Source organism: Pristiophorus japonicus, chromosome 16 (assembly GCF_044704955.1).
Source record: "Pristiophorus japonicus isolate sPriJap1 chromosome 16, sPriJap1.hap1, whole genome shotgun sequence".
Taxonomy (NCBI): Eukaryota; Metazoa; Chordata; class Chondrichthyes; family Pristiophoridae; genus Pristiophorus; species Pristiophorus japonicus.
The window spans coordinates 131125027-131147236 of record NC_091992.1 but is presented as its reverse complement, the minus strand read 5'-3'; the positions used below and the strand labels follow the sequence as shown (position 1 = coordinate 131147236).

The following is a 22210-nucleotide window of genomic DNA, read 5'->3' as shown; positions in this document are numbered from 1 at the left end:
CCATCCCCAGGAAGGTGCTGACCCTTGCTGGGGTATGATTCTTGAGACATTATCATGAATTACTGGGCCTCCTGCACACACTCCGCTCGAAACCTTCATCTGCATACTGCAGCGCTGCTCTCTGACAGGAGCATGATCTCATCCCACTTCCACTGCACTCACCGTACATTTCATTATAAATGTTTAATGATTATGACAGCAGTTATTAATTTCTTGTTTGTGGACTAATATGAAGGGGATGTGGAAATGTTCTTCCATCACCCCTGCGCTTGCTGACTGACAATGACTCTCAGTCCGGCAATGCCTCGATTTAAAAAAAATTCTCATCCTTGTGTTAGATCCTTCCGTGACCTCTCCTTCCCCCTATCTTTGTAACCTCCTCCAGGCCTTCAACACTCCGAGTTCTCCGCGCTCCTCCAATTCCGGCCTCTGTCGTATCCCCAGTTTTAATCGCTGTACTGTTGGCGGCTGTGCCTTCAGCTGCCTGGGCCCTAAGCTCTGGAATTACATAGAAAATAGGTGCAGGCCATTTGGCCCTTTTGAGCCTGCACCACCATTCAATAAGATCATGGCTGATCATTCGCCTCAGTACCCCTTTCCTGCTTTCCCTCCTTCAACCTCTCTGCCTCTCCATCTCTCTCTCTCCTCCTTTAAGTATGGTATGCAGTTATATGGCGGGGTCACCTGATGTTCTACAAGTTTGGGTGGGATTGGTCAGTGACAGTGCTGGGGGTCATTCCTAGGCAAGAGATTTGGGGCACAAAAGGGGGAAGAATCGAGTTTAATTGGACTCTGAGCTGCGGCAGTGGTGAGCGTGGAATGAGTTGAGAGGGGTGGTGGGGGTCTGAGATCCTGGTACCTATTCATCATCATCATCGGCAGTCCCTCGAATCGAGGATGACTTGCTTCTATGTCAAAAAGTTCACAGGTGTTTCAATGAAGGATCTAAAATTCCAGGTTTGAACTAAATCTTGAAGGATGGAAGATGCCTGTGCTTGGATTTTTTTAACACGTGGTGACCGTTGCACACCAGCCAGCACATGGGGTTGACAGAGCTCGGTCTTGAAATCCTTTTTGAAACTGGACACTGCTCAAGCACATTCAGGGCTCAATATTAGCTGAGATTATCCGTTATGAAGTCCCAACTGTCCAGCCTTTAGTCCAACAATCACAACATTTGTGCAGCTACTGATCTGCTCAACCACACCCTCACCACCATCTTTGATGCTATACTCCCCATTAAAACAATTATTCTCTCTCACCTTGGCCGTTCCCTCTGGTGCAAGTCCAAGGGATGCAGACTTGAACGGATATGGCGGACAACTGGTTCAGCCATTCACCGTCAGATCTGACTGGACCACATAAAGGATTATCGGGTCCTGCTCTCATCTGCCAAAATTGCTCACTATTCCAGAATCTTTGCGGAATGCAAAGATGAACTTCGGCTTCTATTCTCCACTGACAACCGTCCTATCTACACTCCTCTAATTCTGCCCTCTTGAGCATCCCTGATTATAATCGCACAGCCATTGGTGGCTGTGCCTTCTGTTGCCGAGGCCTTAAGCTCTAGAATTCCCTTTCTAAACCTCTCCGCCACTCCACCTCCCTTTCCTCCTTTAAGATGTTCCTTAAAACCTACCTCTTTGATGAAGCTTTTGGTCACCTGCCCTAATTTCTCCTTATGTGGCTCGGAAACTTGTTGTCTCATAATATTCCTGTGAAGCACCTTGGGATGTTTCACTATGTTAAAGGTGCTATATAAATACAAGTTGCTGCTGTTGTCAACTTGCGAAGGGACTGAGGATTGATGTGTGTTTGAGTGCTGCTATCAACAGCAATGAGTGGCAAGGATGTTGACATGTACTTGGGAGATTGCTCTTTGGGACATGGATAATTAAAGAGCAAGGGATTAAATAAATGCACTTTGCATTAGAATCATAGAATGGTTACAGCACAGAAGGCCATTCGGCCCGTGAGCCCATGCTGACTCTCAGCTAGTCCTACTCTCCTGCCCTTTCCCAGTAGATCTGCAAAGAATTTTCCTTCAGATACTTATCCAACTCCCCTTTGAAAGATAAAATTGAGTCTGCCTCCACCCCCTTTCAGGCAGTGCATTCCAGATCTTAACCACTCGCTGCAGAAAAAAGTTTTTTCTTACGGTGCCTTTGGTTCTTTTGCAATCGCCTTAAATCTGTGTCCTCTGGTTCTCGACCCTTCTGCCAATGGGAACAGTCTCTCTCTATCTACTCTGTCCAGATCCCTCATGATTTTGAACACCTCTATCAAATCTCCTCTCAATCTTCTCTGCTCTAAGGAGAACAACACCAGCTTCTCCAGTCTATCCACGTAACTGAAGTCCCTCATTCCTGGAATCAATCTCGTGAATCTTTTCTGCACCTTCTCTAAGGCCTTCGCATCCTTCCTAAAGTGTGGTGCCCAGAATTGGACACAATACTCCAGTTGGGGTCGAACCAGTGTTTTATACAGGTTCATCATCATTTCCACACTTTTGTACTCTATACCTCTATTTATGTACCCATGCTTGACCTGGAAGGGCTCAATGGAGACACTGGGTGCCAAAAGATTCTCTCTCTAGCAATGACATCCTTTGTTCTTAAGAAGATCAAGAGTTTAGCTGAAAGAAATATGCAGATGAAATATTGCAATATTATTTTGAAAAGTAGCAGTAAATATAATTTGGTTTTATGTTTTTTTTTGCAAACCCTGCTAAATATTGGGCCTCCTCAATACTTCTTGCACAGTCCCTTTATAGATGTTCGCTGTTCACCTTTTACAGGTCATGCTATCGGAGAGGAAGGGAACTGATGAGCTGTTCGCCATCAAGATTCTGAAGAAGGACGTGGTCATTCAGGACGATGATGTGGAATGTACCATGATTGAAAAGAGGGTCCTGGCTCTGATGGAAAAGCCCCACTTCCTTACACAGCTGCACTCTTGTTTTCAAACTATGGTGAGTTTCTGGTCCGAGAAAGTATATATTGCACAACTGGTCACCAAGGACTTGCCACTTAATCGCTTCAAAGAAACATAGAAAATAGGTGCAGGAGTAGGCCATTCGAGCCTGCATCACCATTCAATATGATCATGGCTGATCATGCAACTTCAGTACCCCATTCCTGCTTTCTCTCCATACCCCTTGATCCCTTTAGCCGTAAGGGCCACATCTAACTCCCTTTTGAATAACGAACTGGCCTCACCAACTTTCTGTGGTAGAGAATTCCACAGGTTCACAATTCTCTGAGTGAAGAAGTTTCTCCTCATCTCGGTCTTAAATGGATTACCCTTATCCTTAGACTGTGACCCCTGGTTCTGGATTCCCCAATATCGGGAACATTCTTCCTGCATCTAACCTGTCCAATCCCATCAGAATTTTATATGTTTCCATGAGATCCCCTCTCATTTTTCTAAATTCCAGTGAATATAAGCCTAGTCGATTCAGTCTTTCTTCATGTCAGTCCTGCCATCCCGGGAATCAGTCTGGTGAACCTTTGCTGCACTCCCTCAATAGCAAGAATGTCCTTCCTCAGATTATAGACCAAAACTGCACACAATATTCAAGGTGTGACCTCACCAAGGCCCTGTACAACTGCAGTAAGACCTCCCTGCTCCTATACTCAAACCCTCTCGCTATGAAGGCCAACATGCCATTTGCCTTCTTCACCACCTGCTATACCTGCATGCCAACTTTCAATGACTGATGTACCATGACACACCCAGGTCTCGTTGCACCTCCCCTTTTCCTAATCTGTCACCATTCAGATAATATTCTGCCTTCCTGTTTTTGCCACCAAAGTGGGTAACCTCACATTTATCTACATTATACTGCATCTGCCATGCATTTGTCCACTCACCTAACCTGTCCAAGTCACCCTGCAGCCTCTTAGCATCCTCCTCACAGCTCACATTGCCACCCAGCTTAGTGTCATCTGCAAACTTGGAGATATTACACTCAATTCCTTCGTCTAAATCATTAATGTATATTGTAAATAGCTGGGGTCCCAGCACTGAACCTTGCGGTACCCCACTAGTCACTGCCTGCCATTCTGAAAAGGACCCGTTTATTCCTACTCTTTGCTTCCTGTCTGCCAACCAGTTCTCTATCCACGTCAATACATTACCCCCAATACCATATGCTTTAATTTTGCACACTATTCTCTTGTGTGGGACCTTGTCAAAAGCCTTTTGAAAGTCCAAATACACCACATCCACTGGTTCTCCCTTGTCCACTCTACTAGTTACATCCTCAAAAAATTCTAGAAGATTTGTCAAGCATGATTTCCCTTTCATAAATCCATGCTGACTTGGACATATCCTGTCACTGCTTTCCAAATGCGCTGCTATTACATCTTTAATAATTGATTCCAATATTTTCTCCACTACTGATGGCAGGCTAACCGGTCTAGAATTCCCTGTTTTCTCTCTCCCTCCTTTTTTAAAAAGTGGGGTTATATTAGCTACCCTCCAATCCACAGGATCTGATCCAGAGTCTATAGAATGTTGGAAAATGACCAACAATGCATCCACTATTTCTAGGGCCACTTCCTTAAATACTCTGGGATGCAGACTATCAGGCCCTGGGAATTTATCGGCCTTCAATCCCATCAATTTCCCTAACACAATTTCCTGACTAATAAGGATTTCCTCCAGTTCCTCCTTCTCGCTAGACCCTCGGTCCCCTAGTATTTTCGGAAGGTTATTTATGTCTTCCTTTGTGAAGACAGAACCAAAGTATTTGTTCAATTGGTCTGCCATTTCTTTGTTTCCCATTATTAAACTCACCTCATTCTGACTGCAAGGGACCTACATTTGTCTTCACTAATCTTTTTCTCTTCACATATTTATAGAAGCTTTTGCAGTCAGTTTTTATGTTCCCTGCAAGCTTACTCTCATACTCTATTTTCCCCCTCCTAATTAAACGCTTTGTCCTCCTCTGCTGAATTCTAAATTACTCCCAGTCCTCAGGTTTGCTGCTTTTTCTGGCCAATTTATATGTCTCTTCCTTGGATTTAACACTATCCCTAATTTCCCTTGTTAGCCACGGTTGAGCCACCTTCCCCGTTTTATTTTTACTCCAGACAGGGATGTACAATTGTTGAAGTTCATCCATGTAATCTTTATATGTCTGCCATTGCCTATCCACTGTCAACCCTTTAAGTATCATTTGCCAGTCTATCCTAGCCAATTCACGTCTCATACCATCGAAGTTACCTTTCTTTAAGTTCAGGACCCTAGTCTCTGAATTAAAACTGTCACTCTCCATCTTAATGAAGAATTCTACCAATTATGATCACTCTTCCCCAAGGGGCCTCGCACAACAAGATTGCCAATTAATCCCCTCTCATTACACAACACCCAGTCTAGGATGGCCAGCTCTCTAGTTAGTTCCTCGACATATTGGTCTAGAAAACCATCCTTTATACACTCCAAGAAATCCTCCTCCACCGTATTACTACCAGTTTGGTTAGCCCAATCTATATGTAGATTAAAGTCACTCATAATAACTGCTGTACCTTTATTGCACGCATCCCTAATTTCCTGTTTGATGCCGTCCCCAACCTCACTACTACTGTTTGGTGGTCTGTACACAATTCCCACTAGCGTTTTCTGCCCTTTGGTGTTCCGCAGCTCTACCCATAGATTCCACATCATCGAAGCTAATGTCCTTCCTTACTATTGCATTAATCTCCTCTTTAACCAGCAACGCTACCCCAACTTCTTTTCCTTTCTGTCTATCCTTCCTGAATATTGAATATCCCTGGATGTTGAGTTCCCAGCCTTGGTCACCCTGGAGCCATGTCTCTGTAATCCCAATTACACGCCTATAGTTGAAAGTTTAGAAAATTGTTGAACTAGTTTCAGCATGAGAAAGGTTTATTTTTAACTGGATAATTGTGTGTTTTAACTGGTGTAATAGTGCAAGCTAGTGTTGCCTCAAAATGGCACAAGCATGGTTTTGTTTTGTTAATCCCCCTGTGTGCAGGTTTCTCTATGCCAGTGGTTCTGTGTTTATCTTTTTAGACTAACTCGCGCCAAGTGATGCTCACCCATCACCCCTGTGCTCGCTGACGTACATTGGCTTGCGGCTAAGCAACACCTCGATTTCAAAATTCACATCTTTGTTTTCAAATCCCTCCATGGCCTCACCCCTCCCTATCTCTCTAAACTCCTCCAGCGCCACAACCCCTCCAAGATGCCTGCACTCCTCTAATTCTGCCCTCTTGAGCATCCCCAATAATCGTTCAATCATTGGTGGCTGTGCCTCCTGTTGCCTCGGCCCCCCCAAGTTCTGGAACTCCCTATCTAAACCTCTCCGCCTCTCTTTCCTCCTTCAAGACACTTCCTAAAACCTAGCTCTTTGACCAAGCTTTTGGTCACCTGCCCTAATTTCTCCTTATGTGGCTCGGTGTCAAATCGTTTGTCTCATAATACTCCTGTGAAGCACCTTGGGACACTTCACTCCGTTAAAGGCGCTGTATAAATACAAGTTGTTGTTGTACTGGTAAATGATTGCTCAAATGTAAAGCAGTGGTGATTCTAGGTATTAAACCAGGTTATTGTATGGTGCTGCTGTATCTCTCCCAATCGAAAGGTGCTATATAAATGTAGGTCTTAGCTGTTGGATATAAAGGCCGGGGTGAAATGGTAAAATAACTTTGTGGCTGAATTTGGAACAAAGCTGAAGTCTACAAAAACTTAATCATCTCACCACTTGACAATCAAATATAATCCTGAAAATTGGTTTTGAAAAGCCTGATTTGATATTGGAATTCATGCTGGGAATAAGTTACTTGAGATGACTCAATACCAACTTGTGAAAATCGAGCGTCTTCTCCTGTTTTTAAGCAGTTCCAAGCTCTGCTTGTATCACCAACTTGTTTCCAGTGTTTGGCACAGGAATGAGAAAAGATACAAACCTTCTTTCAGGAAGCCATGATGTAGGGGGACCCTACATGCCTGGGCTTGGGAAGGGAGGATAGATTTCCAAACCACAGTAGGATTAAAGTAAATACTTGCATTTATATAGCACCTTTCACAATCTCTACAGCCAATGAAGCACTTTTGCAGTGTAGTCACTGTTGTAATGTAGGAAAACGCAGCAGCCAATTTGCGCACACCAAGCTCCCACAAACAGCAATGTGACAGTTACCAGATACTCTCCTTTTAGTGATGTTAGTGAGGGGGAAATGTTGGCCAGGACCCCGGGGAGAACTTGCCTGTTCTTCTTTGAAATAGTGCCATGGGATCTTTTACGTCCACCTGAGAGACAGCAGACGGGACCTCATTTAGATGATGATTCTAAAAGCAAGTAGCTCCAGAAATCAGTACCATTGATAAAATGAGGTTGATGCATCCTAAAATGTTCGGTACACGAGTAGAGAAAGATGGAAATCTACACAGAACATCAAAGTTGTTGGCTTCCAATAGCTAAAGAGGAAGGTTTTATTTGTTCCACACTTGAATCCACTACTGTTTGGAGAAACCAAATTTGTGATTTGAATGTCCTCAATAGGCTCCAGCACCAGTGATAGGCACCCCTGCCATTAGGCAGGTTACAGTGGGTCTAAAAAAGTAATTGTAAAAGCAGACCAAAGAGATGGCAAACAGTGTAACCTGGTCCCGTCAGGAACCGGGACATCCATAGAAACATAGAAACATAGAAAATAGGTGCAGGAGCAGGCCATTCAGCCCTTCTAGCCTGCACCGCCATTCAATGAGTTCATGGCTGAACATGAAACTTCAGTACCCCCTTCCTGCTTTCTCGCCATAACCCTTGATCCCCCGAGTAGTAAGGACTTCATCTAACTCCCTTTTGAATATATTTAGTGAATTGGCCTCAACCACTCTCTGTGGTAGAGAATTCCACAGGTTCACCACTCTCTGGGTGAAGAAGTTTCTCCTCATCTCGGTCCCAAATGGCTTACCCCTTATCCTCAGACTGTGACCCCTGGCTCCGGACCTCCCCAACATTGGGAACACTCTTTCTGCATCTAACCTGTCCAAACCCGTCAGAATCTCAAACGTTTCTATGAGGTCCCCTCTCATTCTTCCGAACTCCAGCGAATACAAGCCCAATTGATCCAATCTTTCTTGACAGGTCAGTCCCGCCATCCCGGGAATCAGTCTGGTGAACCTTCGCTGCACTCCCTCAATAGCAAGAATGTCCTTCCTCAAGTTAGGAGACCAAAACTGTACACAATACTCCAGGTGTGGCCTCACCAAGGCCCTGTACAACTGTAGCAACACCTCCCTGCCCCCGCATTCAAATCCCCTCGCTATGAAGGCCAACATGCCATTTGCTTTCTTAACCGCCTGCTGTACCTGCATGCCAACCTTCAATGACTGATGTACCATGACACCCAGGTCTCGTTGCACCTTCCCCCTTCCTAATCTGTCACCACTCAGATAATAGTCTGTCTCTCTGTTTCTACCACCAAAGTGGATAACCTCACATTTATCCACATTATACTTCATCTGCCATGCATTTGCCCACTCACCTAACCTATCCAAGTCACTCTGCAGCCTAATAGCATCCTCCTCGCAGCTCACACTGCCACCCAACTTAGTATCATCCGCAAATTTGGAGATACTGCATTTAATCCCCTCGTCTAAATCATTAATGTACAATGCAAACAGCTGGGGCCCCAGCACAGAACCCCGCGGCACTCCACTAGTCACTGCCTGCCATTCCGAAAAGCACCCGTTTACTCCCACTCTTTGCTTCCTGTCTGACAACCAGTTCCCAATCCACGTCAGCACACTACCCCCAATCCCATGCGCCCCAACCCTGCACATTAATCTCCTGTGTGGGACCCCGTCGAAAGCCCCCTGAAAGTCCAAATATACCACACCAACTGGCTCTCCTTTGTCCACTTTACTGGAAACATCCTCAAAAAATTCCAGAAGATTTGTCAAGCATGATTTCCCTTTCACAAATCCATGCCGACCTGGACCCACCATGTCACCACCCTCCAGATGCACTGCTATGACATCCTTAATAATTGATTCCATCATTTTACCCACCACTGAGGTCAGGCTGACCGGTCTACAATTCCCTGTTTTCTCTCCCCCTCCTTCTTTAAAAAGTGGGGTCACATTGGCTACCCTCCACTCCATAGGAACTGATCCAGAGTCAATGGAATGTTGGAAAATGACTGTCAATGCATCCGCTACCTCCAAGGCCACCTCCTTAAGCACTCTAGGATGCAGGCCATCAGGCCCTGGGGATTTATCTGCCTTCAATCCCATCAATTTCCCCAACACAATTTCCCGACTAATAAAGATTTCCCTCAGTTCCTCTTCCTTACTAGACCCTCTGACCCCTTTTATATCCGGAAGGTTGTTTGTATCCTCCTTAGTGAATACCGAACCAAAGTACTTGTTCAATTGATCCGCCATTTCTTTGTTCCCCGTCACGACTTCCCCTGAATGCCGTCAGGAATGCCGACCTGCTGCTGACACTGAATGTCACTGACTTTAGCTCATAAGCTGGTGAAATAAGGCAAGCCCACACTATAATGAATTACTTCTTACTGATTTAATGCATCAATTTTTCTTGAGCATGTAAACAAAATCCCACCTCTCCGCACTTTGGGCTGTATTGTCTTCAAAAGGTGGTCTTAGCCTGCTGCCAACTCCAGAACCTGCCCTATTCATAGAAATATGCAGCACGGAAAGAGGCCATTTCGGCCCATCGTGTCCACGCCAGACGACAAGGAACTATCCAGCCTAATCGCACTCTCCAGCTCTTGGTCCATAGCCTTGTAGGTCACGGCATTTCAAGTGCACGTCCAAGTCCTTTTTAAAACTGATGAAGGTTTCTGCCTATTCAAGCTGACTCTAGCTCCAACTCTTTCCAGTTGGGCATTGCAGCTTCCTTTGATTTAAAGGTCTAATCTATACAACTGTGACAACTGTACTCATCCCCAGCTCCTCTTCAACTAGAATTGCCATGACAACCTTAGCCAGAAAACACCTACATTTTATCAGGGATCACTGGAGGCACAACATCCCGCTGTCCAATTGCTCCCCAGATAGAATGAAAGTAATAAATACGAGAGATGAAAGCTACCTAATTGTGTTAACATAGAGGATGCTAGATGGCCAAGACTGTAAATCCCAGGCAGGGTCCCAGTGTTAAGCTGCAAGAGCAGGATTTAAACAGTCAATTCATCAGCTGAACTCTGAGATTAGATAACTGACAGGCATCCTGGATTTTATATTGAGTTCCTTCTTTCGTGTAAGATCTCCTCATAAAAGATTATTTTAGATGGTGAGATATACAAGAATTCACACAACTCTGTGAAATACAGTCTAACAGACAGCCATGGCCCTAGTCAGTGCAATAGGATTACACAGGATATACGGCACAGAAACAGGCCATTTGGCCCAACCAGTCCATGCCGGCGTTTATGATCCATTCGAGCTCCTGACGGACCGCATTGTGGCACTGGAGCTGAGGGTGGATTCACTCTGGAGCATCCACGATGCTGAGAATGACGTGAATAGCACGTTTAGCGAGTTGGTCTTACCGCAGGTAAAGGGTACACAGGCAGATAGGGAATGGGTGACCAACAGGAAGAGCAGTGGAATGAAGGTAGTGCAGGGGTCCCCTGCGGTCAATCCCCTGCAAAACAGATACACCGCTTTGGGTACTATTGAGGGGGATGACTCATCAGGGGGGAGCAGCAGCAGCCAAGTTCATGGCACCGTGGGTGGCTCTGCTGCACAGGAGGGCAGGAAAAAGAGTGGGAGAGCTATAGTGATAGGGGATTCGATTGTAAGGGGAATAGATGGGCGTTTCTGCGGCCGCAACCGAGACTCCAAGATGGTATGTTGCCTCCCTGGTGCAAGGGACAAGGATGTCTCGGAGCGGGGTGCAGGACATTCTGAAACGGGAGGGAGAACAGCTGGTTGTCGTGGTGCACATTGGTACCAATGATATAGGTAAAACACGGGATGTGGTCCTACGAGACGAATTTAGGGAGCTAGGAGCTAAATTAAAAGGTAGGACCTCAAAAGTAGTAATCTCAGGATTGTTACCAGTGCCACGTGATAGTCAGAGAAGGAATCGCAGGATAGCTCAGATGAATATGTGGCTTGAGCAGTGGTGCAGCAGGGAGGGATTCAAATTCCTGGGACATTGGAACCGTTTCTGGGGGAGGTGGGACCAGTACAAACCGGACGGTCTGCACCTGGGCAGGACCGGAACCAATGTCCGAGGGGGAGTGTTTGCTAGTGCTGTTGGGGAGGAGTTAAACTAACATGGCAGGGGGATGGGAACCTATGCAGGGAGACAGAGGGAAATAAAATGGAGGCAGAAGCAAAAGATAGAAAGGAGAATAGTAAAAGTGGAGGGCAGAGAAACCCAAGGCAAAAAACAAAAAGGGCCACATTACAGCAAAGTTCTAAAGAGGCAAAGTGTGTTAAAAAGAAAAGCCCGAAGGCTCTGTGCCTCAATGCGAGGAGTATTCGGAATAAGGTGGATGAATTAACTGCGCAGATAGCAGTTAACAGATATGATGTGATTGGCATCACGGAGACATGGCTCCAGGGTGACCAAGGCTGGGAACTCAACATCCAGGGGTAGTCAACATTTATGAAGGATAGACAGAGAGGAAAAGGAGGTGGGGTGGTGTTGCTGGTTAAAGAGGAAATTAATGCAATAATAAGGAGGGACATTAGCCTGGATGATGTGGAATCGGTATGGGTGGAGCTGTGGAATACCAAAGGGCAGAAAATACTAGTGGGAGTTGTGTACAGACCACCAAACAGTAGTAGTGAGGTTGGGGACAGCATCAAACAAGAAATAAGGGATGTGTGCAATAAAGGTACAGCAGTTATCATGGGCAACTTTAATCTACATATTGATTGGGCTAACCAAACTAGTAGTAATACGGTGGAGGAGGATTTCTTGGAGTGTATTAGGGATGGTTTTCTAGACCAATATGTCGAGGAACCAACTAGAGAGCTGGCCATCCTAACACTGGGTGATGTGTAATGAGAAGGGACTTACTGTGTTCTTAGCACAGATGAGACTGCACACAGGGAGGTTAAAGTAACAGTGACCTCAGTCTTTATTAAGACACTCCAGAGTGAGCAACAGGCCTTAGGGGCCGGCTTATATACAGTGCTCCCAAGGAATGCTGGGATCCCTTAGGATTTCAGGGGATGCGCTCCCTGGTGGGGGAACATGGGAGTGCATGCTTTACAGATACACATCATCAGTCCCCTCCCAAAGTCAAAGTGAAAACTATTTACAAGGTGAGGCGGTCGGGAGCCTTTCTTTCCCTGGTGGACTGCCTCGGTACAAATGTCTGTTCTGGTGTGTTGGCTGTGCCCTCGCTGGGCTGGCGTGTTGTTGGCCCTGCAGAGCTGCTGGGTGAACCTGGCCTTGTTGGGCTGTTGGGCGTGATGGGTTCGATTTCCTGGTCCGGCGTGGTGTCGTTGATCCTTTGGGTGTGTTTTGTGGGCTCAAAAAAGCTGGTGCCTGCTGTGGGTTGTTCAGGGCAGTCTGTGAACCGCAGCCTCGTTTGGTCCAGGTGCTTTCTGCAAATTTGTCCATTGCCTAGTTTGACTACAAACACCCTACTCCCTTCCGCGATCCACTTGGGACCATGTCCATAGTTTAACACATACACAGGGTCATTCAGATCAATTTCCCGAGACACAGTGGTGCGGCCATCGTTTACATTTTGTTGCTGCCGCCTGCTCTCTACCTGATCATGCAGGTTGGGGTGAACCAGCGAGAGTCTGGTTTTAAGTGTCATTTTCATGAGTAGCTCAGCCGGGGGCACCCCTGTGAGCGAGTGGGGTCTCGTGCGGTAGCTGAGCAGTACTCGGGACAGGCGGGTTTGGAGTGAGCCTTCTGTGACTCGTTTAAGGCTCTGTTTGATTGTTTGTACTGCCCGCTCTGCCTGCCCATTGGAGGCTGGTTTAAACGGGGCCGAAGTGACATGTTTGATCCCATTGCGGGTCATGAATACTTTAAATTCGGCATTGGTGAAACATGACCCGTTGTCACTGACCAGTATGTCAGGCAGGCCGTGGGTGGCAAACATGGCCCTCAGGCTTTCAATGGTGGCGGTGGTGGTGCTGCCCGACATTATTTCACATTCAATCCATTTTGAAAAAGCATCCACCACCACCAGGAACATTTTACCGAGAAACGGGCCCTCATAGTTGACATGGATCCTTGACCATGGTCTGGAGGGCCAGGACCACAAACTCAGTGGTGCCTCTCTGGCGCGTTGCTCAATTGAGCACACACGCTGCATTGCCGTACACAGAACTCTTAAGTCAGAGTCGATACCGGGCCATCACACGTAGGATCTGGCTATTGCTTTTATTATTACTGTGCCCGGGTGTGTGCTGTGGAGATCCGAGATGAACGTCTCCCTGCCCTTTTTGGGTAGCACTACGCGATTACCCCACAACAGGCAGTCTGCCTGGATGGACAGCTCGTCCTTTCGCTGCTGGAACGGCTTGATTAGCTCTTGCATTTCAACGGGGATGCTGGCCCAGCTCCCATGCAGTACAGTTTTTTACTAGGGACAGCAGGGGATCTTGGCTGGTCCAAGTCCTAATTTGGTGGGCCGTGACAGGTGATTTATCATTTTCAAATGCTTCCATGATCATCAACAAGTCTGCGGGCTGCGCCACCATTAACAAGTTTGCAGGCTGCGCCATTTCCACCCCCGTGGTGGGCAATGGTAGCCGACTGAGAGCATCCGCACAGTTCTCGGTGCCTGGCCTGTGGCGGATGGTATAGTTATATGCTGATAGCGCGAGTGCCCACCTTTGTATGCAGGCTGAGGCATTAGTATTTATCCCCTTGTTTTCAGTGAACAGGGATATGAGGGGCTTGTGATCGGTTTCCAGCTCAAATCTGAGGCCAAACAGGCACTGATGCATTTTCTTTACCCCGAACACGTATAGCATTCTTCACCAATTAACGCGCATGTCCCTCCTTCTTTGGCTAGGAGATAGTCTAAGGCCATACGATTTTGGAGAGCCACTGTTTGAATGGCTACCATTTCGTCATTTACCCCTTCGAAGGCTTGTGAAGTTGCGTTGTCGACTAAGTTAGCCAGTTCCCGTAATTGCCATTCATTTGATGCTATTCCATAGGGTGGTATCATTACCCTGAATATTCCATTTAGCCATATCAAATCCCGTTTAAGACTTCCATAGGCATCCCTTAGAGTCTTTGTTGTCCTAATAAAGGGTACCACATATCCTAAGTAACAGGACCCTGTCCAGTTGGCTGGTAACCATGGGTAGGCTTTATGGCCACAAATAAAGTAAGTGCAATTATAGGACGTCTGTCTTTGGTCCTTCCGTGCCATCCATGCTCGAGTGGTCTCACCGTCCCACCCTTCACCTGAGGCTTTATTATGGACCATAGTCCAGTTAACGGTTGCTATCTTTCTCCCGTCAGTGAGATTTGTTTGCCATTTAGTCATTTGGGAACACTTGCTGCGTCCCATTTCTGGCCCTTTAGTCTCATTATCTACTCGGCATATTATACCTTCAGGATTTCCTATTCCGGGAGTAATACTTAGGAAGGGTGGCTGACAGCTATTGTTATAATTTGGCTGATACTATCCCTGGAAGTTGTAAGTTTATACCCTGCTGACCTCCATTCTGTTCGATCCTTCGTTTCTGACACCTTGATCAGGTTCGTTCTATTTTGCACTATCAACCATTCTACCATTTCTGATTCATTAAAGGGGATGGATCTTAGGAGAATATCCCCTTCGGAGTGGACAGGTACATGGGAACATATCCAACAGCTGGACAAGTTTCTTTCTTGAGCATACTTATGACTCAGTGCCATAAATACACTTAACTGCAGTTCCCTTTGTTCGCGTTTCTGTACCCCTGGTACTATCAGTAACGCAAAGCACAACCCTGTTAAGCATAGCACTATCAGTCCCCGTACAGTTCCTTATTCGTTCTTCCTTTTTCTGTTCCTCTGGTTCCTTCTTCCCTTCCTCCTGGTCGGGTGCCCTTTTGCAATGGGACGCATGGATCCATGTTGGTCTTTCCTTCACCTTGATTGCAGTATTAGTCGCCAGCATGACTTAGAAACATAGAAAATAGATGCAGGAGTAGGCCATTCGGCCCTTCAAGCCTGCACCGCCATTCAATGAGTTCATGGCTGAGCATGCAACTTCAGTACCCCATTCCTGCTTTCTCACCATACCCCTTGATCCCCCAAGTAGTAAGGACTACATCTAATGCCTTTTTGAATATATTTAGTGAATTGGCCTCAACAACTTCCTGTGGTAGAGAATTCCACAGGTTCACACTCTCTGGGTGAAGAAGTTTCTCCTCATCTCGGTCCTAAATGGCTTACCCCTTATCCTTAGACTGTGACCCCTGGTTCTGGACTTCCCCAACATTGGGAACATTCTTCCTGCATCTAACCTGTCTAAACCTGTCAGAATTTTAAACGTTTCTATGAGCTCCCCTCTCATTCTTCTGAACTCCAGTAAATACAAGCCTAGTTATCCAGTCTTTCTTAATATGTTAGTCCCGCCATCCCAGGAATCAGTCTGGTGAACCTTCGCTGCACTCCCTCAATAGCAAGAATGTCCTTCCTCAAGTTAGGAGACCAAAACTGTACACAATACTCCAGGTGTGGCCTCACCAAGGCCCTGTACAACTGTAGTAACACCTCCCTGCCCTCAAATCCCCTCGCTATGAAGGCCATCATGCCATTTGCTTTCTTAACCGCCTGCTGTACCTGCATGCCAACCTTCAATGACTGATGTACCATGACACCCAGGTCTCGTTGCACCTCCCCTTTTCCTAATCTGTCACCATTCAGATAATAGTCTGTCTCTCTGTTTTTACCACCAAAGTGGATAACCTCACATTTTTTACATTATACTTCATCTGCCATGCATTTGCCCACTCACCTAACCTATCCAAGTCACTCTTCAACCTCATAGCATCCTCCTCGCAGCTCACCCAACTTAGTGTCATCCGCAAATTTGCAGATACTACATTTAATCCCCTCGTCTAAATCATTAATGTACAATGTAACCAGCTGGGGCCCCAGCACAGAACCTTGCGGTACCCGACTAGTCACTGCCTGCCATTCTGAAAAGTACCCATTTACTCCTACTCTTTGCTTCCTGTCTGACAACCAGTTCTCAATCAACGTCAGCACACTAACCCCAATCCCATGTGCTTTAACTTTGCACATTAATCTCTTGTATGGGACCTTGTCGAAGGCCTTCTGAAAGTCCAAATACACCACTCAACTGGTTCTCCCTTGTCCACTCTACTGGAAACATCCTCAAAAAAATTCCAGAAGATTTGTCAAGCATGATTTCCCTTTCACAAATCCATGCTGACTTGGACCTATCATGTCACCTCTTTCCAAATGCGCTGCTATGACATCCTTAATAATTGATTGCATCATTTTATCCACTACCGATGTCAGGCTGACCGGTCTATAATTCTCTGATTTCTCTCTCCCTCCTTTCTTAAAAAGTGGGGTTACATTGGCTACCCTCCACTCCATAGGAACTGATCCAGAGTCAATGGAATGTTGGAAAATGACTGTCAATGCATCCACTATTTCCAAGGCCACCTCCTTAACTACTCTGGGATGCAGTCCATCAGGCCTTCAATCCCATCAATTTCCCCAACACAATTTCCCGACTAATAAGGATTTCCCTCAGTTCCTCCTTCTTACTCGACCCTCTGACCCCTTTTATATCCGGAAGGTTGTTTGTGTCCTCCTTAGTGAATACCGAACCAAAGTACTTGTTCAATTGGTCTGCCATTTCTTTGTTCCCCGTTATGACTTCCCCTGATTCTGACTGCAGGGGACCTACATTTGTCTTTACTAACCTTTTTCTCTTTACATATCTATAGAAGCTTTTGCAGTCCGTCTTAATGTTCCCTGCAAGCTTCCTCTCGTACTCCATTTTCCCTGCCCTAATCAAACCCTTTGTCCTCCTCTGCTGAGTTCTAAATCTCTCCCAGTCCCCGTGCTCGCTGCTATTTCTGGCCAATTTGTATGCCACTTCCTTGGCTTTAATACTATCCCTGATTTCCCTTGATAGCCATGGTTGAGCCACCTTCCTTTTTTTATTTTTACACCAGACAGGAATGTACAATTGTTGTAGTTCATCCATGCGGTCTCTAAATGTCTGCCATTGCCCATCCACTGTCAACCCCTTAAGTATCATTCGCCAGTCTATCCTAGCCAATTCACGCCTCATACCTTCAAAGTTACCCTTCTTTAAGTTCTGGACCATGGTCTCTGAATTAACTGTTTCATTCTCCATCCTAATGTAGAATTCCACCATATTATGGTCACTCTTCCCCAAGGGGCCTTGCACAACGAGATTGCTAATTAATCCTCTCTCATTACACAACACCCAGTCTAAGATGGCCTCCCCCCTAGTTGGTTCCTCGACATATTGGTCTGGAAAACCATCCCTTATGCACTCCAGGAAATCCTTCTCCACCGTATTGCTTCCAGTTTGGTTGGCCCAATCTATGTGCATATTAAAGTCACCCATGATAACTGCTGCACCTTTATTGCATGCATCCCTAATTTCCTGTTTGATGCCCTCCCCAACATCACTACTACTGTTTGGAGGTCTGTACACAACTCCCACTAATATTTGTTGCCCTTTGGTGTTCTACAGCTCTACCCATATAGATTCCACATCATCCAAGCTAATGTCCTTCCTAACTATTGCATTAATCTCCTCTTTAACCAGCAATGCTACCCCACCTCCTTTTCCTTTTATTCTATCCTTCCTGAATGTTGAATACCCTTGGATATTGAGTTCCCAGCCCTGATCATCCTGGAGCCATGTCTCTGTAATCCCAATCACATCATATCTGTTAACATCTATTTGCACAGGTAATTCATCCACTTTATTATGGATACTCCTTACATTAAGACACAAAGCCTTCAGGCTTGTTTTTTTAACACCCTTTGTCCTTTTAGAATTATGATGTAGTGTGGCCCTTTTTGTTTCTTGCCTTTGTTTACTCAGCCTTTCTACCTTTGCTATTGTTTTTTACCTTTCTACCATCTGTTTCTGACTCCATATTACTTCGCCCTGTCTCGCTGTATAGGTTCCCATCCCCCTGCCATATTAGTTTAAACACTCCCAAACTGCATTAGCACGTGTTACCCCCAGGACATCAGTTCCAGTCCTGCCCAAGTGCAAACCGTCCCTTTTGTACAGGTCCCATTTCCCCCAGAACTGGTTCCAATGTCCCAGGAATTTGAATCCCTCCCTCTTGCACCACTGCTCAAGCCACGTATTTATTCTAACTATCCTGCTCCCTCTACTCTGACTTGCACGTGGCACTGGTAGCAATCCAGAGATTACTACCTTTGAGGTCCTACTTTTTAATTTAACTCCTTGGTATGGTCCTTCAAATCTTGGTTGTAGACTGCTTTTTCTTTTAAAGATTTTGATGTAAAGGAATTCCCCGGGCTCCAGATTATGACACTTCCCTTCCACTGGTTCGACTTGAGCTTCTTTTACCTGCGAATGAAAGCTGGAAATACATTTGGTTAGCGCAATACAATAATTCAACATATTTTCTTCCATTTTATGGAAGTCCATTTGTTTTGCAGTAAACGGTGCTGTAAAAGGTAGTCGTGTTGTTTTGCAGTAAACGGTGCTGTAAAAGGTAGTCGTTGGGGACGTCCCATAACTATCTCATGCGGTGACAGGCCTGTTGTTCTGTTGGTTGCAGATCGCATTACCATCAAGGCTAAAGGCAGCAGTTCTACCCATTTTTGTCCAGTGTCATTACATAACTTTGCTAACTTATTTTTAAGCATTCCATGATATCTTTCAACAAGTCCAGCTGATTGTGGATGATAACTGCAATGAAAACATTGATCAATCTGTAAAGCTTTCCACATTTCTTTTATAATAGTTCCCGTGAAATGTGACCCGTTATCACTAGAAAGCTTAGCAGGAATTCCGAAGCGCGGTACGATTTCTTTTAACAAAAATTTAGCAACAGTAGTGGCATCGGCCTTTTTATGTGGAAAGGCTTCAATCCATCTCGAGAACACATCTACAATAACTAAAACATACTTAAATCCCATACACATGGGTAATTCAATAAAATCCATTTGTAAATGTACAAAAGGTCCCATTGGATTTGGGTGAGAGGCAGATTCTACTTTTTCCGTCTTACCTGGATTCATTGTCTGACAGGTAACACAATTTTCACAGATTTGTTTTGCAATTACCGAAATACCTGGTGCATACCAAGTTGCCAAAATATAATCTGCCATCCCCCCTTTGCCTGCATGTGTGAATGTATGAACACATCGGGCTATCCATGGAAGTAAGGATCTGGGCGCCACCACACGGCCGTAGTGGTGAACCCATATTCCTTCTGGAATCTTTTTATAACATTGATCCTTCGTCCAGGTCAACACCTCCTCCGTACTGGCCTGCGACTGAAAGGCCAGCACATCATTAATAGTGGGTGGTGGATCTGAGCAATTATTTCTCCTTAGTGGAAACAATGACGCCGGCATCCCCTTTTGTAGTATTTGTATTTATTGTTGGATTACAAAATGTCAAATATGGTAATACGGTTTTTTAAAAAATCGGACTTCTCCTTTATGCTTATAGTGATTCACAGATCACAGAATGCAAAGTACTTGTTTTATAATTGTGTGCCCAACTTCTGTTTTAGAAGCTGAACATCAAAAACTCCAATCTTTTGCTCTGTAACTTCAATTTTATGATACAGTGTCTCATAAATTACATCTGTTTAAACTTCAGCTTCTGACACAGCAGTTGTGTAATTTTATTAAAAAGGCTTCCAAACCCAAGATTTTCCAATACAACCAAAATGTTTATCAAGGAGAATCACCTGAAATATCTCAAAATCCCAATTCAAATATTGTACTGCCAATCTTTTATTTTAAAATCTTCTTACTGAGCTAGAAGCTTTCGCGTCAAGGTTTTACACAAAGGAAAATGGGAGCGTACTTCCCCAGCCTGCAGCCTCGAGAGACCCACGCATGCTTTTTTAAAAAAAGGCATTACAACTTCCCTTCTCTTTCTTTATCTCATTCCTAGACTAAATGTATTGGCTTTCAACCCAATGTAATCAGTGATTGCGTGTTTTCTTTTGACAAGTTAAGTGAGTGTGTCAAATAATTTTTTTTTAAACCACCAGGACCATGTATTTTTTATCTTTTGCTCAACAAACCTATCCTTTGTGCATTTCCTAGCTCCGTAACTTATCATCCGAATAAATACGCACCTGCGTTTCTAACTTAAAATGTAATTCAATTCTAGATTCACACTATCTTAAAACTTCCTACGTACAGGGCAACACTGCAAAGGGTTAAAAAAACTTTCACTCTGTTTGGAAAAAGTGGGTGGAGCTAAAACAAACAGACAGCTCCACCACTTTTCCAAACAGGCTTTCAGACACGTGAAAAATTCATTCCGCAGTCAAAAATCACACAAGCGCTTTCATTCAAAGACAGGCATTCACAAAAGTCTTTCTTCATTCAACAAAGTTTATTGTTTGGCCAGCTCTATTTTTGGATCCATACGTCACTTAAGATAGTCACTATCAGGTTTTTTAAAATTTCTTACATGTTAATTTACTTTCCCTGTTAATTTTACGTGGGCTTGAAGAATCAGAACCCAGGCCTTTTCAATTTCTTTCTTTTTACCTCTTCTACCTGGGTCTCTGTCTATAAGACACTCCTCTAGACTTGTTATTCTTTCTAAATTGAATGAACCATCGGGTGGAAATGGCCTGTTTACACCCTTGGTCCTTTTCACCCATTTTTTTTAGGTGGTCAATTGAAGACTGACCACAATTCTGGAACATAAAATATGCTCATAGGCCCTTTGGTGGTGTTTTACTTGCTCCGGCACCCATTCTGGATGATTAAGATTTTTTGCAGTTTCTGATCTCACAATCCTTTCGGTCAACCGAGTTCTCTACGCCCATTTCTCCTGGCCGTCACGTGGCCTGAAAAGGCACTTAATTCGAGCTCAGTCTGGGTGTGTGAGATATGTTGACACGAACCAACCGTAGTTGATCAATCAGTTACTGTTTCTTTTCCCAATCAATCCTTGTTTTTTTTTCCGAATCACAATTTTCCCGAGTGACTCTTCTCGTTTCTCTAATTGCAATGTCGCACAAAAGCATTGAACACAACAGTATAACAAGGACAACTAGGACAATCAACATTCACGCCGGTATACAAATCATAGTCTTAAACTCTATCTAAACAAATAGTCAATTCTCAGTCTGCGTTGTACACCACTACAGACCGAGTCCTTAACTTATCTTAATAAAAGTTATGATCCTATCACACAAGGACCCTGTCCCTTCTAAGGCAGTCCTATCATACAAGGAACTTTCCTTCAGGGACTTGTGTTATCCTATCATACAAGGATAATCTTAATAAAATTCCCATTATGGTCCTATCACACAAGGACCCTGATCCTATCACACAAGGATCATCGATCGATAATGCTCTTCCTACCTTTTACTAATGAAAATCTCCCCGGGCTGTTTCAAGATCGGATATTTTCAGGATCAGATCCCTTCTGCCTACAAGCTGAGAAGGAAATGATTACAAAAATAACTTTATCTCTTAAATTTCGAGTCTTGTAGATCGCAGTACCTCCACTGTGGACAAACAGATTACATATGTGATTCAACAGTAAAGAGACCCCTTGTGAGCAAAAGGCTCACCTTATTCTGGCCATTTAAGCCCTTCACTGAAGAGGCACTATGCCGGCACCTGTTCACTCACAGGGTAGAGAGTAAGCGATCTCGCTGGAACCTCCAAGAAGTACCTGTCGAAATCACGACTCTCAATATAAGACTCTGACACAATCAGCTCCGGTAGATGTTCCTTTAATAAGTTTTACTTGCAGCAAGGGAGCCTCACTCAGTCAAAGGCTAAGCGGAGACTCCCAATATGGCACAGATTCACAATATATTTATACAGTAGAATAAACAAGTTATGGTTCCATCCTGTGTATTGGTTCTGCCTTTGCAGTCAGCGAAAACAGATAAAGAGTTCTCCAATCAGTTAATGATTACCACATCCTTGTCTTTACATTTTTTCAAATGTCTCCTTTGTCAGTGTTTTTGGTGGGCTAGTCAGCAGTAACTCGATTAGGGTGTGATAATGTGC

The 22210-nt window shown here is 44.8% G+C and overlaps 1 protein-coding gene across 5 annotated transcripts in view; it reads left to right on the top strand.

The window, feature by feature from the left end:
• The window catches only part of LOC139226835 (protein kinase C alpha type), a 542945-nt gene that overhangs the window by 384572 nt on the left and 136163 nt on the right, over window positions 1–22210 (top strand). For all 5 annotated transcript variants that reach the window (XM_070857892.1, XM_070857891.1, XM_070857893.1 and 2 more), the window contains exon 10: window positions 2798–2971. In XM_070857892.1, coding sequence (XP_070713993.1) covers window positions 2798–2971 — 174 coding nt within the window. The remainder of the gene's footprint in view (window positions 1–2797; window positions 2972–22210) is intronic.